Source organism: Sebastes umbrosus, chromosome 16 (assembly GCF_015220745.1).
Source record: "Sebastes umbrosus isolate fSebUmb1 chromosome 16, fSebUmb1.pri, whole genome shotgun sequence".
In the NCBI taxonomy this organism is placed as follows: domain Eukaryota; kingdom Metazoa; phylum Chordata; class Actinopteri; order Perciformes; family Sebastidae; genus Sebastes; species Sebastes umbrosus.
Genome location: NC_051284.1, coordinates 25,038,767 through 25,053,299, shown reverse-complemented (window position 1 = coordinate 25,053,299; position 14,533 = coordinate 25,038,767). Strand labels below are relative to the sequence as shown.

The window sequence follows — 14,533 nt, the reverse complement described above, 5'->3', positions numbered from 1 at the left end:
TGTACTGCAATTACTGAGAATTTGTTTTTTTTTTACTATGTAAGTCTTGTCACACGTCGGTTCAACAGTCACCATTTTTAGCAATCGCAAAAACCACCACACAACTCACAACTGCAGATCTATTTGTGAGTAGACCTACAAGCTGCTCCACATTTAGATTGTTCAAAGGTGTGAAAAAATGTCATTAGGTCACTGCTCAGTTTAACATGATGGCCTTTCTAGTCCCATAGTAACAGAGAACCTTGTGTTATCCCCTTTTGAATATGATATTGTGAATGTTATGCTTGTAAAGAAAGGCATGTAAAGTCAGTTCTCAAAAAGCCCTTAACAGACAAAAAAAGTGACTGCAAAACAGTTCAATGATGCAGAAACAGAAGAATGACTTGAAGAAGAAGATGCTTGGAGCACCAGAAGTAAAATGTGACGATAGCAGAGTCTTTCCAGAAGAGCATGAAAACTGAAGAGTGCTCGAGCATCAAGAAGGACTGGAGACCACCACCAGAGTCTTTTCTAGTGAAGGATGAAGAAGGCAGAAGAGGAGGAGGAGGAAGGCAGTGTTCACAGGCGACTCAGGCTGTCATTACCGTTCTCCAGGTTCTCGTTGCTCTCGTAGCAGCCGGAGTCCCGGGGCGAGTCTCCTGTGAGGCCACGGCGGTCCAGGAGCAGCTTCTCCTGTGAGCCTCCAGACTGACCTCCTCGCTCTGGGTCGCTGCTTCCTGCAATGCACAATGCCACCAACAGGGGGCACACAGTCACCTCTTATGATCTCAACAGCTGGGGAACTTTGCATGTGTTGTGTTCATGGGTTGCTTTTGAAGACAACACAGACAGACATATTAATAGCCTTTTTCCATACACATGTGCTGGCCTGGCTTGACTGGTTTGACTCTGCACGTCAGCCCAGCATGGCAGGTATTTGCATCTCCATTACAACAGAGCTACCTGCTCTATGGTGTGTTTAACCTCAGACTAATGGTCAAACAGGAGCAGCTGTAAAACGGTGGATAAACACATTTCATTTCCTATAATCTTCACAATAAAAATCCCCTGCTATTTTTGCTGCTTCCACTCTTCCTTCCTGCAGTATTAGTAAACTTGTTTTTATTCAAGAATAACAAAGCTCTCTCATTTAATTTCCTGTAAATTCTTCACAATAAAACCCCCCGTTATTTTGTTATTTGACCACGACTTCTATGCAGCTGAAAGCGAAACAGTAAAATAAAGCAGATATCTGAAAGTACAAACAGGGTCGCAGGAGAGAAAGTAAACTTCAAACCACAGAGATTCGGTTAGAAGCGACACAAGCTGAACACAGACTTTTAAATACGTCTTTCTCTCTGGTCTCCTGCACAGACATGAAATGACTCTCGCAAAACATGCTTGTTTGAGGAGAAGGGGGAGTCGTCTCATGTTGGCACAACTCGGCGCACTAAAACGCAAATCTGCGTGGCATGGTTTGACCCGGTGCGGCCAAAAGTGCCAATGGAAAAGCCCTATAAGAGACTTTAAAACTGTGGACTCGAAATAACTTAAAGAAGACATCCCAACTGTGACATTATTCATGATAGTAAAGGAAGGAGTTTCAAAATGTATGACAAACTTACAGTACGTCAATCAGAACACCTGCACTGACAGAAATATCACAGACATATAAACGATATTTAGTCATATATATAGTAATCTAATGTGGCCACCGTTGCAGGATTGTCTGTAATCCATCCTTTTCCTTAAAGGTACAGTGTGTAGTATTTGGTGACATCTAGTTGTGTGGTTACAGATTGTAACCAACTGAGTACCCCCACGTCCTCCCATTCCAAAACTGCGGTAACAAGATCTGATGAGTGCAAAACCGTGGTAACGCCGTTCACCTAGCTCAGAGGCCATCCAGACCATAACAACACTATTTTAGGAGCAACAGAAGTCAGACGGCGGCTATCGGTACCACGATTTTAAACTCTGCGGCTCGTAAATTACCGCAATTTCACAAGCGTGCCGGAGAATTATTAAATTTGGGAAATGTGTCTCTAGATGTTTGACTTGTTATTTAACAATATTCAATGGTTTAGAGTCTTGTGTAGTGCTCAGGTGAGCTATAACACCCTGCTGACTACCTGACTCACCATCGTACTCCTGCAGCAACTCCACAGCGGTGAGCAGCACCGCTCTGTGCTGGGGGTCTCTGATGTTCAGCTCGTCCAGGTCCTCCTCCTCCAGCAACTTGAACGTGTCCAGATCCTCATAGCCGTTAAAAAGGAAGGTGGGAAGATGCTCCTGCGGAGAGGTGAGGATGCACGATGCACAAACAGATCAATAAACATCTATGGAAAGAATTAATTTAACCAAGTCCTTTGACCTGCAGATTGTTACAAGTTTCCAAACTTGTAATTCAAAGATTCAGCATTCAGTATTTTCTGCTAATTTTTCAAACTGCAAATGTTGTTAAATTTTTACTTTATTTTTAAAGGAATAGTCTGAAATTGTGGGACAAACACTTTTGTGGGTGGGCTGGGCGCCGATATTTTCTGTTGACTGTCACATCACCTACTTGAGTTATTCCAGTGCAATTATTTTTGTTTAATAAACATAATAAACGTATCTAGACGTATGTATTTCTTTGAACGAGTCACAGTAAAGAGCCTACTCGGCCTCTTAACAGCTTTAGATTGATAGTAGTCGCTACAGTAAGATTATTACTTTGAGGTTGATGCGATCAAGGAGCTCCTCTACAGAGGTGGGTTTGGGTTGCCGGGCCTTCCTCCTCCTGCGTGTCTTTTTGGGCTTCACCTCCTCTTCATTCAGGACATCCACATAAATAAACTTGAAGGTGCCGACTTTACCGTTGAGCATCCCCATCCACGTGCCCATCGGAGGCTTACTAATGACATCGATGACGTCTCCACTCTGCAAGACAAGACCAGTAGAGCTTGAGTTTCTGAGAAGATATCAGCTCATCTCTATATGTTGATGCTTGATAATAACGTGGTTATACCTTCAGTTTGAGGGAGTCTGTGTCGTAGGGACTGGGGGTGAAGTCAGTATGAACGAGAGCGCGTCCACAGAAGGGTCCGCGGTAAGGCAGCTCATCCTCCTCCCCGTCCTCAGACTTCACACTCTCTCTGTTGCTGTTGGAGGAGTCGGTGGTGCCCACAGTCTGACCACCTACACAAACCACAATAAGACAAATGAGGCACTTCAAGATCACAAGACTGCACCGGTCTGTTAGTATTCGAAAAATATTTTTTACATGTTTTAATCTGACTGAAGTGCCAGATGTTACACAGCTATTCACATGGACCAACACAATGAGACCAGGAAGTTTAGACTATCTCAAAAGCCATTTAATGTCCTTGAAACACTTTTCTGATAAACACCACACATCTGGTGTTCCAAGGTCAAGTTAAAACAAATACTGGGGATTATTTGTATTACACCCAGATCTGGCACATACAGTATATACTATAAACATGCAGACTTACTCATGGAGCTTTGTCCACTGAGGGAACTCCTCAGGCTTTCCACAGAACCTCCTGGCTTCAGTTTGGGTTTCTCCAAAGAGTCTGAGTCTGTATGAGGCGAGTGAGGGCAGCTGGATATACGATCTGGGCTTGACTAGGACACAGAGAAGAAGAAAAAAATGATTACCTATGCTTCACTACCTAGTAACACTGATAGATGCTGCTTTACTGTAATGTATTATACTGACCGTGCATACCTGTTCAGAGAGAGAACAGTGGTATCTCTTGGATATGTGTTTCCTCATAGTGTCTCTCACAGACTTGACTTTTTTGCCCAGTGAAATACGAGATGTTGATGGGGATTTAATGGGATCTCTCACACCATCTCCGTCTTTATTCTAATACATGAACATATGCAAAAAGCAGAAAAAAGGCAAATAAACAAACTGTTTTTATTTATTCAGTGTATGGGAAATTCGGGAAGAATGACAGTTACGTACGGTGTTATCGTTGTTAGAGATGACCGCGTGCAGTGAGCGGTTGGTCAGGTCAAATCCTCCAAAGCTACAAGCTCTCTGTGAAAAATAAACAAAACAAAACAGGACTTTCATTAGTAGAGATGTAAGTGGAGTTGGGGGTTTCCTTGCTGAGTAGTTTTTTTTTGTTTATTTATTTTTGCACAATTTAAGAATACACAAATGTAACAAATGATATACAGTGCAGGAAGAGGCAGAAAACCCACTAGGCTTATTTGAAGCCTCCACATATATAATGTTAAAATTTCACAATATTATAGAGAACACAATATTAACATACAGAAAATACTATGACTACATAATATTGATTATTTAGAGCATGCATCCAGCCAACTGTTACAGCTGCTAGTTCTGTCCATCACTTATGCTATAATTTAAATCATTTTAAAAGATGCAACATGGGGCGATATAAGCTCCTGCAGCTGGTCAGATCACCACAGATCCCATGATGGGCAAATACATACTGTACATTTTCTCTGAACCACTGACCGATTTGTGGAACTTAAAGGGATAGTTTGGGTGTTTTGAAGTGGGGTTGAGGTTGGCTAAAATATGTTTTGCTGCTGCCCCGTCCACAGCAGTACATTGCTTTGGTCCCGTGCGGTAACTCTTGTCTGTTTCTCCAAACTGGGGGCGTGCCAACTGTCATCTACTACTCATACAACCCCACTTCAAAACACCCAAACTATCCCTTTAACAGGGCTACATTTACATTAAACGGGCATCAGTGCAGGTGCTGGAACATGCATGCAGTTTTGCATATTGCTTGATACATATCAGTTTGGTTTGGATAGATGTTGACAACTGCAGGGCATTTGTTATTTGGTAAGTGGTGCATTTTTAAAGCTACTGTGCTGAATTAAGATATTCTACAATCTCAACAATCTCTCAACAAAGGTTGAGGTTGACTATATACTCACCCCATGGTGACTGAGCGGGCTGAGGATCCGGTGACGGAGCTCTCCATCGGTCACTGAGCGAGCGATTTTGGCTTCCTCATCATTGCAACCCTCCATTTCAGAAAAGGAAGAGCCACTGCCTTCACCTGCCTCCCTCACCTCCCCCGCTACACTAGTCTCCTGATGAATAGGGCTCCCACTGGACTTGCTAAAGACCTGGAAGATCTTCTGGCTGCTGCAGGTGTCCAGGCTGCTGGAGGAGGGCGAGGTGGTCAGGCTGTCAGAGTCCCTGTCGTAGGTGAGCTGTTCCCGCAGAGCTGAAGCCAGCGAGTCTACGGGGCAAACGGTAAGCTTCTTCTGCACACCTGAGTACAGGGAGGTGCTGGCATCTCCGAAAGGAAGACCATCAATCATTAAGCTCTCTGGAGGGGAAAAAGAAGATACAAATAAAATAGAGTGTCAACAGATCAAAGTAAAATATAATGAAATCCTCAAGTTTTAGATTTGTCTACAAATAAGACTGGACTTATATTAAATTTCGATGCATTAACTTGATTTTTCTTTTTTTTTTGTTCTTGCTGTTCTTCTTATAAAAGGTGAAAATTATCTTAGAGCTTTCAGCAATCATTGAACCGATGTAAAAGCTGCCAATCCAACTAAAACACTGTATTGTCCCCAGTTTTAATGTTTGTTTTTATGTTGTATTGCATGGTCCCATAGTCTACAAGTTGTTTCAGAGGTTTTCCCAGCATGCCAATTGTCAAATGTGCTGGAAAAACATGTTGGGGAGAAAAGAGCAATAACGTATTCTTCAAAACCTATATTCACACAGACTACACAACCAGTGAAAACACACGGTAAATATTGTTATTGCAGCATATATTCTTAGTCAAACCGTAATTACATTGAGCACAATTACTGATATTGTCTTGAGACTCTGCGTCACATTCAGCATTGTGGTGTTCCACTTCCTCTTAATAGTATGTTCTTACTGTGAACACCTGCTTGTTTTTACATCTTGGCTGCATGTACAGAAACAGACTCATAGACTTTTCTACTTCTGCAAGTCCTCTGACACTTTTCATCACATAGTAGGACAGTGAGAACCTGGTAGACAATTCAAGAGTTTCTAAAAAGACTCAAAAACTATGATGGCTGCCACACCCACTTGGGCTTTATATGAGATAAAGTGTGATAGTGGTTTTAGTACCCTCTGCTCCGGGCCTCTTCAACTCGTCAATTCTGATCAGCTTCTTCTTCACCTTCCGGGTTGAGTTGACCAGTTTATGGAGCCTCCTGAACGTCACAGATTCCTCTTGTTCATTGTCCGACAGGTCACAAGGCTGAGAGGAGAGACCAGCAAGAATTTTATTTACAGAAATGTTGCAGTTACGGTAAAATAACACAATAGGTCTGTACACAGTGGCTTGTACACAGTAGTTGTAAGTCCAACTATTTTGGATATTAAAGAAGATATTACTTGACACTAGGGCTGTCAATCGAATACAATATTTAATCGCTATTAATCGCATGATTGCCCATAGATTATCACAATTAATCGCAAATTAATCACACATTATTATCTGTTCAAAATGTTCCTTAAAGGAAGATTTGTCAAGTATTTAATATTCTCATTAACATGGGAGTGGGCAAATATGCTTGCTATGCAAATGTATGTATATAGTTATTATTGGAAATCAATTAACAACACAAAACAATGACAAATATTGTCCAGAAACCCTCACAGGTACTGCATTTAGCATAAAGATATGCACAAATCATAACATGGCAAACTGCAGCCCAACAGGCAACAACAGCTGTCAGTGTGTCAGTGTGCTGACTTGACTATGACTTGCCCTAAACTGCATGTGATTATCATAAAGTGGGTACCCATAGAACCCATTTTCATTCACATATCTTGAGGTCAGAGGTCAAGTGACCCCTTTGAAATGGCCATGCCAGTTGTTCCTCACCAAAATATAGCACAAGTTTGGAGCATTATTTAGTCTCCTTCATGACAAGCTAGTACGACATAGTTGGTACCATTGTATTCCTTAGGTTATTTAGTTTCATATGATGGCAGGATCTTCACTCTAGCTTTAAAACTGAGCCCGCTCCAACCTATAAATCGCAAGTTGCGTTAATGCATTAAAGAAATTAGAGGCGTTAAAACGAATTTGCGTTAATATTTTGTCATCTTTGACAGCCCTACTTGACACTTTCACTGTCTTTATACTCAGATGTGGTACCTGAGCTCACACATTTCAAGGTATATTTTAAGAATTGTTCTCTACTTGTAGTAACTTGTATGAAATTAAAAAGGTACGAAGCTGTGTACATGCAGATGCTACCTGCTGGACCTTCTGTAGAAATGACTCGTGGCTGAGTATAAATATGTGGTAGGAAACCACAGTGAAGACTGAAGCCCGTGTAAACAGCTGTCCCATATGCTCTGCGTCACAACACCCTAGGCTTTCTATTCGTGGGAAAGCTAGCTTCTTGGAAATCACCTTAACCATCAAACCGAAAAAGTCAGTGGTACATTTGAAGACACAGATGTTGAGGTTTTTATCTGCTGACCAAAACACGATCGGTATGCATGTACATCCCAGAATAGACGTCAAAAGACAAAATGAAAGCACATTTAAAATATGCAACAAAAATTCAATGCAAGTAGAGATGATCTTTAGTTAACAAAGCAACAACAGGGGAGGGGGCGACAGACGTGCAACCACCACACAGAAAGAGAAAGTGAGAGGAGAACACACACAGCAAAGAGAAATAGTCAGGCCATCCAGATGAATCTGAAAAATGTGCCCTGAACCTGAGCCCCCTAATCACCCCACCCATGCATAAAAGAGCTGTGGCCTGCATAACAGGGCCCTGTGCTGAATCCAGCCGCTCACTGCAGCACAATAGGGGGTTAGCGCTTTGACGGTGATGAATAGAAGTCCGCCCAGTGCCCTGCAGTTGGGAGAGGGCCCTGAGCTGAAGGGCTTTAGAGGGGCCCCGGTTCATCGCCGGGACAGGGACACAGGGAAAGAGAGAGGCGCTGTCAACAGCTCAGCAGCCTTGGCACTAGTAGATCGGAGGCCCTCACGCACAACACGCTGCCTGAAGTTGTGATTCAGCAGTAAAAAGCGACTAAGATGCCCTCAGACTGGGAGCTTAGATACTTACGTTGCAGCTGAATGACTCATTTGTGGTGGGACTGGAGGGATCGGTCAACTCTGGGGGATCGGACCTGCACGTCTGTCTGTTTTGTACTTCAAACTCCTTCAGCTGCAGAAAAACATCACCCTGTTAGTACATGATGCAGAGCTGATGTGTTATTTATCCTTGAACAGCTGACACACACAAAGGGATTCTTTTCTTTATGGAGTTAAAACCATGTTTTGACTATTCAATTTCAATTCAATGTATTTTTATATAGCGTCAAATCATAACAGAAGTTATCTCAAGACGCTTTTCACATAGAGCAGGTTTAGACTGTACTCTATAATTTAGAAATCCCCCATGAGATCCACCATGAGCATGCACTCGGTGCGACAGTGGCAAGAAAAATCTCCCCTTTAACAGGTAGAAACCTTTGGCAGAACCAGGCTCTGGGTGGGCGGATATCTGCCTCGAAGGTATTTCTTTCACAAAGCTGAAAATGCTGTTAACTTTCTCAGGCAACAAACAATTGCCTAGATAGATCATTTCCAGCTTTTTGTAATGCACGGATTTTGCAACTTAATATACCTATTCAAGCATTTCCTGAAAATAATGTGGTTTTTGAATTACCTCAATTCAAATAATATGTATTTAGTGTTAAAAGTTCAAGTGGGTCTAAAAGTTTTGGTCCAACTGGATACAGTTTGATCAGTAGCAACATTTCCTTTTCCACAGCAGACTCTTAAAGTTGAGCAAAAGGAGAAAAACACAGCAGCTATAACTTTCACATGTTGGTAAAGTGGAGAAATTTGGGATTCATAACATCGTACCCGTGCCAGGGCTTCCTCTATAGAGATCATATTCTCCTTCACCATCATCATCAGCTGGATACGCTCTTCGTCACTCATGGTGATTTCACTGGCCACAAAACCGACGTCATCACCTGTTGAGTAAATAGTAGAGATGTCAGCAGCAGACAGGACTAAATACGATAGGTATTTTATTAACATAAATCCTGAATGTCACATAACAGAAGGATGTGCATATGTGGATGAGTAATCCTAATACAAACATATATCATTTCCTTTTTTGTGTTATTGACTTAACATACCTTTTGAAATCTGACGCAACACTCCCTTCTGTGACTTTCGAAAACTCTGCCAAAAAGACTTGCTCTTTCTCTTTCCATCCCATTTTCCTACACAGGACAATGATTCAGTTTAATTTAATGCAGAGAAAAACGAATCTTAAACAGCATCACCACAAAATTAAACAGAAATATCCAAATTGTATCCAGCAACTGCACTGAAGTAACAAACAAAGTATTAGGTTAGGCCCTAAATTACAATATTCTCTTAATATAAAGGCAATTTTTAGTTAAATAGATTCACTCCACATTGTCATTACTACTATCAAAGAAGAAATATACTGGACTAAAAACACCTACAACAACTAATACACACTAAACATTTTTCAAAAGTATCTTTTCTGTGTAAAAATACTGTGAAAATCTACATCAATCTGAATGTACATACAATGAAGCATTAACAAAATGATGCATGTACTGTAATTAGGGTTCATATCAAATTTCAACTTACCTCCTGATCCATCATCAGAGCTAGATCTGTGCACAGGAAACCTAAAAATCAAACAAAAACATTTACTTCATGTGAAGAGTTCAAATGTGGAGGAGTAAAAGCCCTGAAACAGAGCTGTACCTGTTTTCCAAAGTTATTTTCTTCATTTTCCCGGCTATCCCACCATCTCCCTTAACATGTCTTTCTATCCTCTCCACTTGCGTCAGATTAAAAAAAAAAAAAAAAAGAAATCACAAAAGCGCACTGTCCCTCATGACACTAGCATCTTAGTGAAGGGAAATCAAAGCAGTCAAAACAGATGAAAAAGACTGGCTGCTCTTGGCTGATGAACAGAGGTCAGTGCTCTACGGCCATCGCAGGAACAATAGATCCTTTTTCATGTCCAGTCAGGGTTTTGCAGCAGCAGCAGCGCTAACGTGGCCTCTGCATTCCCTGCACACTTTCACCCTCCCTCTTTCTCTCACTCTGTCTGTCTGTCTCTCACTCTTCATCTCTCTGGGCGATTTGTTGTCCATAACTGTCTCTCTCTCTCTCACAGTCTCTCTCTCAGTTGACACTTGTTGCTGGTGTTGGGTCAGTGTACGTGTCTGCAGATCAGGGGCCTCATTAGAGAAACTTCCTAAGTCTGAAATCCCATCTTATCTCATTTTAGGATGACATTTCGGATTTTTGGTGTTACAGAAACATGTTTCCTAACTGCATTTAGGAAAAAATCCTATCTTATCTTAGGATAAGAATTTAACTATTACAGAACCGTCCCAATTTAGGGATCTCCAAAGTTAAGATCCTAAATCAGGCTGGCATAAACCCTGTCCTAAATTCAAAACAACTGCCTAAAATAGCAGCAGCACTGTTGTTAGGTCTGTATGGCAATGACAACGAAGATGGGGAACAACACAAACACCGAAATATAATGATTGAAAGGCTATTCAAACTGTATGATGACTCTTTACAGTAAATTTCTCGGACCATGTATTAATGGGTATATATCAACTGCCAAAACGACACATTTTGAACGTGATCGACATGCTGCATCCTCTCCTCCAACGACACGATCAGTGCCTTCAACTCCTCGTAACTCAAATCCAACATCCGTCTTTTTTTTCTCAATGACAGCACGCTAGCGAGACAGTGACAAGTGACAGCAATTGATATTATGGCTCGTCCATCTCGAGTAGCCTACCGGTACATTCTAATAAAAGATTAGCCGAGTGCCGATTGAATTAACAAATGTACAGTTATAGTTAGGATTTCTTAAGTTAAGATAAGATAGGAGGTCTGATATAGGATAGGACACAGCCATGAGTTTAAGAATTGCTTCTATAACAGAAAAGATCATCTTTGAAACTTAAGTTATGATGTGACAAAGCAGTTAGTTAGTTAGTTATTTTTCTGTAATGAGGCCCCAGACCTGTACTTTTTGTTTTGTAAATGGTGGTTAAATGAAGTGTTAGCGGTTTCTCTCTGACCACGGCTACAAAAAATGTCTGTATAACTCACGGTGAAATATAAATTCTTGCCCATGTTTGGTTAAATAACTGTATTGTATCCTAATTCTTCTAAAAGTTCTTCTAAAAGACATTTATTCGATTTTTCGTGACACTGAAAATATGTGGTTTGTCACCTTGTCCCCTATAAGAGTGTAAAAATATCTCTATTGGTTGTCAAAAACCCACACTGGTTTCATTTTCTTCAAAGGAACATGAAACAGATCAAAGTACAATTCATTACACACAGTTAACGAGGCAAGCAGCACACCATGATAATCAAAATCTATTCAGAGCTGTAGAGCGAGACATTCAGCACCGTTTTCCCTCGTCCAAATCCTACAGTAAAAAGTATGTGGGAGACAATAAATATTTGGATATTTTGGCATGAAAATCATTGATAGCTTGAAATGAAATGTAATATTGTAGCTGTTAGTCACAGTAACAATCGTGAAGGGCTTCACATGCTCCTGTTTACCACAGTAGATAATGACATTAAGAACAAGAACACTTTCCTATAAAAAAAACCCTCTTGATTTAAAGTGGGGTCATAAGGAAATAGGCAGAAAAGACTAATTAAAACTTATAAGATATTGATTAAAAAATGATTGCTTAAAAAATTTAGATTAAAAAATAATAGTGTTAGTCATTAAAATGTGTTAGTGAGTCATCAACTTCCTCCAGCATTATTATGTACTTGTCCCACTAGGGGGCAGTGTCAGTTTCCTGTGAATCTGTCCAGCTTCACAATAATACAGGCCTGTTTCTTACTATAAATAAATCCTAAAAATATGTGGATATTGCTCAATTTTAACAAGCTTAATCAAATCAATCTGTCGCTTTATCATTCGTCATCACCACTTAATCAGCTTTCCAATGACAAAATATGACTAATCATTTTAAATCCCTCAAAAGAAACAATGGAGGGAAGGAAGGAAGTTTATAGGTGACACAGAAATGCTTCATAAATGTGACTGGAGGGCAGCAGGAAACGGAGGAAAAGCTTGTGTCAATCCACAGGGTGAGACCACAGAGAGATAATACAGGAGGAGTGATCACAGTTCAGTGATATGACTTTATATATTAAATGATAATAGTCTATAAAGCCACAAACATTACATATTATCTGGAATAATAGCAATATTTATTATTATCTATTAAAATATTTACTGGTGCTAATAATCATCCTTTGAATCACGTGTCTTGTTCTTACTGGTGCTTCACCCCCGATCGTCCCCTAGTGAAGGATGCCCCGAGCCTTTCTGGTGCCTGAATATACGTTAAAATACTAGTTGTGAAACTTTCTTTTAAAAAATAAGATATTATTGGGATTTTTTACCTTCTCTCAGTCTCTGGAGTGGACATGGTGCTGCTGAGTCCAAGAGATTCCTTAAGGAGATAAAAAAAAAGTGTCAATTTAAATACATACAGTACAGAGGCAATGCTTCAATTTATTGAACTGTTTTTAAAGGTAAAATTGTGAGTTATAGTTTTATTTTTTAAGCAACATGATGGCATTTTCCTTCAAAGGTAAGCAGAAAAAGTATGGAGCAGACAAAGTAGCTTATACAGACGGAACCTACTGTAATGAAGGGGTAACAAAAGAGGAATTTCAGCTGTTCATTTATTTGTAATTTGTTGCACTTAAAATACAAATCTTGTTATTTGGTGGCAACAAAACCCAAACTTACCGCTAGTCACATTTTAATATCTATTTTAGGAACTATCCCCTAACATTCAAAGACATTCTCAAGGCCAGCTCTTTCCATCACAGTCAGTTAAATGTTACTTTTTGGTCTAATACTTTTTCTTTTTCTCAGGATAATCATGACAAGGCAGCTCCACGGCCTCTTATCAGCCGGTCTGCTGACGCACACGGGAGGAAGTAGCCTTCTCGTGGGGTCTGACACACTCAGAGCTGGACACTCACCTGGATCTGCGAGCGGAGCTGCACTGATGTGGCCACTGAGTCAACTGTTCCCTGAAACACACAGGCAGGAGGAAGCGGAGGAGTAAATTATAGTGTCATCATAACACAGGAATAGAAATAATATTCAGCTGACTGAATCGGCTTTCCGACATTATGGAATAACACCGGTAAACAGTTATGTGTCACGGGTTATGATTGCTGCACTACCAACAGGTGTTTGAACATATCAAAATTTAATAAGCTATTCAAATTTAACTTTAATTACAACGTTAATAAATGTGACAAAAAAGCAGATTTTCATCTGTACTCCAGAGGCAGATTATAGGATAGCTAAGGTTAAAAGAAAATTGCCAAAACACAACTAGAAAACAAGATTAATCCTCAAATGTCTTGTTTTGTCCACAACTCAAAGATATTCAGTTTACTGTCATAGAGGAGTAAAGAATTTTAAATTTAAATTTCTAAAACTGATTAATTGATTATCAAAATAGTTGGTTAATTTAATAGTTGACAACTAATCGATTAATCGCAGCTTTAGTAGTTACTGTTGTCTTTCTGCTAAACTGGTGTCAATTTTCTCATCTAACTCTCGGCAAGGAAGTGATAAATTAGCAGAAAAAAAAAATGTCCTGCTAAGATATTAGACTTTTTTGATGAGCCATTTTGATAAGAAAAGGACTGATAAGATTGTTCACCATCTCTTCGTCTTGCACTACTTTGCGTTTCCGTAGCTCCTCCATCCTTTCACACACGTCGCTGAGGGGGGTGCCGTAATACTGAGAATACTCCTGAGCCAGGTCACCAAGGTTCCCCACCGAGCCATCCTGAAGGAGATAAAGAGGCATTCAAACACTCACACAGATATGACCACAGACCAGAAGAGGAAAACGGCACCCCGCAGAGGTTGAGCAAGATGCCAAACAGCAGGCAAACACTGTAAACACTGACCACTGTCATGATTAAACCCATTGTTTCAAGCTTTAGTACGGTCACCAGCAAGACAAACAGACAGGAAACACTGAGATAAAGCACCAGGAGTGTAAAAGTATCAGAGACATCCAGCTGTGATATTGCCCCTGTCTTCACCAGCTTGTTGTCTTCCTGCCCAGCGACCCCTTCCACCTCCTCAGCCCTCCTCAGACCTGACCTCTTGACCAGAGGAAGCACCGTGTGACGCAGCTACGACTCTCACTCAGCTCAACTCAGTCATCAGGAGTCGACTCAAGAGGCCACAGTTCACTCGACCATAAATCAACAAGTAGAGTCACTCAGTCAGATGAGTCTTTGTCCTGACACAGAGCAAAGCCTCCTGGATGGATGTAAGCCCTTTTAGTTTCCTACGATTGTGCTACCTGGAATGATGTGCCTTTTGCCATGTAGGAAGAATAAATCATTCAGAGAAATTTCGCTGAGTTTTATGACCTCTTGACCTCTGAGACGACAATCAACACATGGGGCTGGTTTCCTTCTCA

General features: G+C 40.7%; 1 protein-coding gene across 5 annotated transcripts in view; it reads right to left on the bottom strand.

Annotated features, from left to right (window-relative positions):
• The window catches only part of LOC119474545 (SAM and SH3 domain-containing protein 1-like), a 53,202-nt gene that overhangs the window by 2,179 nt on the left and 36,490 nt on the right, over positions 1-14,533 (bottom strand). For 3 of the 5 annotated variants that reach the window (XM_037746605.1, XM_037746604.1, XM_037746607.1), the window contains 16 exons: positions 13,757-13,885; positions 13,062-13,112; positions 12,471-12,520; positions 9,645-9,685; positions 9,158-9,244; positions 8,877-8,989; positions 8,071-8,172; positions 6,101-6,233; positions 4,912-5,312; positions 3,956-4,030; positions 3,704-3,853; positions 3,477-3,609; positions 2,990-3,159; positions 2,695-2,901; positions 2,121-2,271; positions 585-716 (listed from right to left, as the gene is read on the bottom strand). In XM_037746605.1, the coding sequence (XP_037602533.1) occupies positions 585-716; positions 2,121-2,271; positions 2,695-2,901; positions 2,990-3,159; positions 3,477-3,609; positions 3,704-3,853; positions 3,956-4,030; positions 4,912-5,312; positions 6,101-6,233; positions 8,071-8,172; positions 8,877-8,989; positions 9,158-9,244; positions 9,645-9,685; positions 12,471-12,520; positions 13,062-13,112; positions 13,757-13,885 (2,125 nt within the window). Of the gene's footprint in view, positions 1-584; positions 717-2,120; positions 2,272-2,694; positions 2,902-2,989; positions 3,160-3,476; positions 3,610-3,703; positions 3,854-3,955; positions 4,031-4,911; positions 5,313-6,100; positions 6,234-8,070; positions 8,173-8,876; positions 8,990-9,157; positions 9,245-9,644; positions 9,686-9,764; positions 10,150-12,470; positions 12,521-13,061; positions 13,113-13,756; positions 13,886-14,533 lie in introns of those variants that run through there. The other 2 variants (XM_037746606.1, XM_037746608.1) reach the window with 2 other exon arrangements.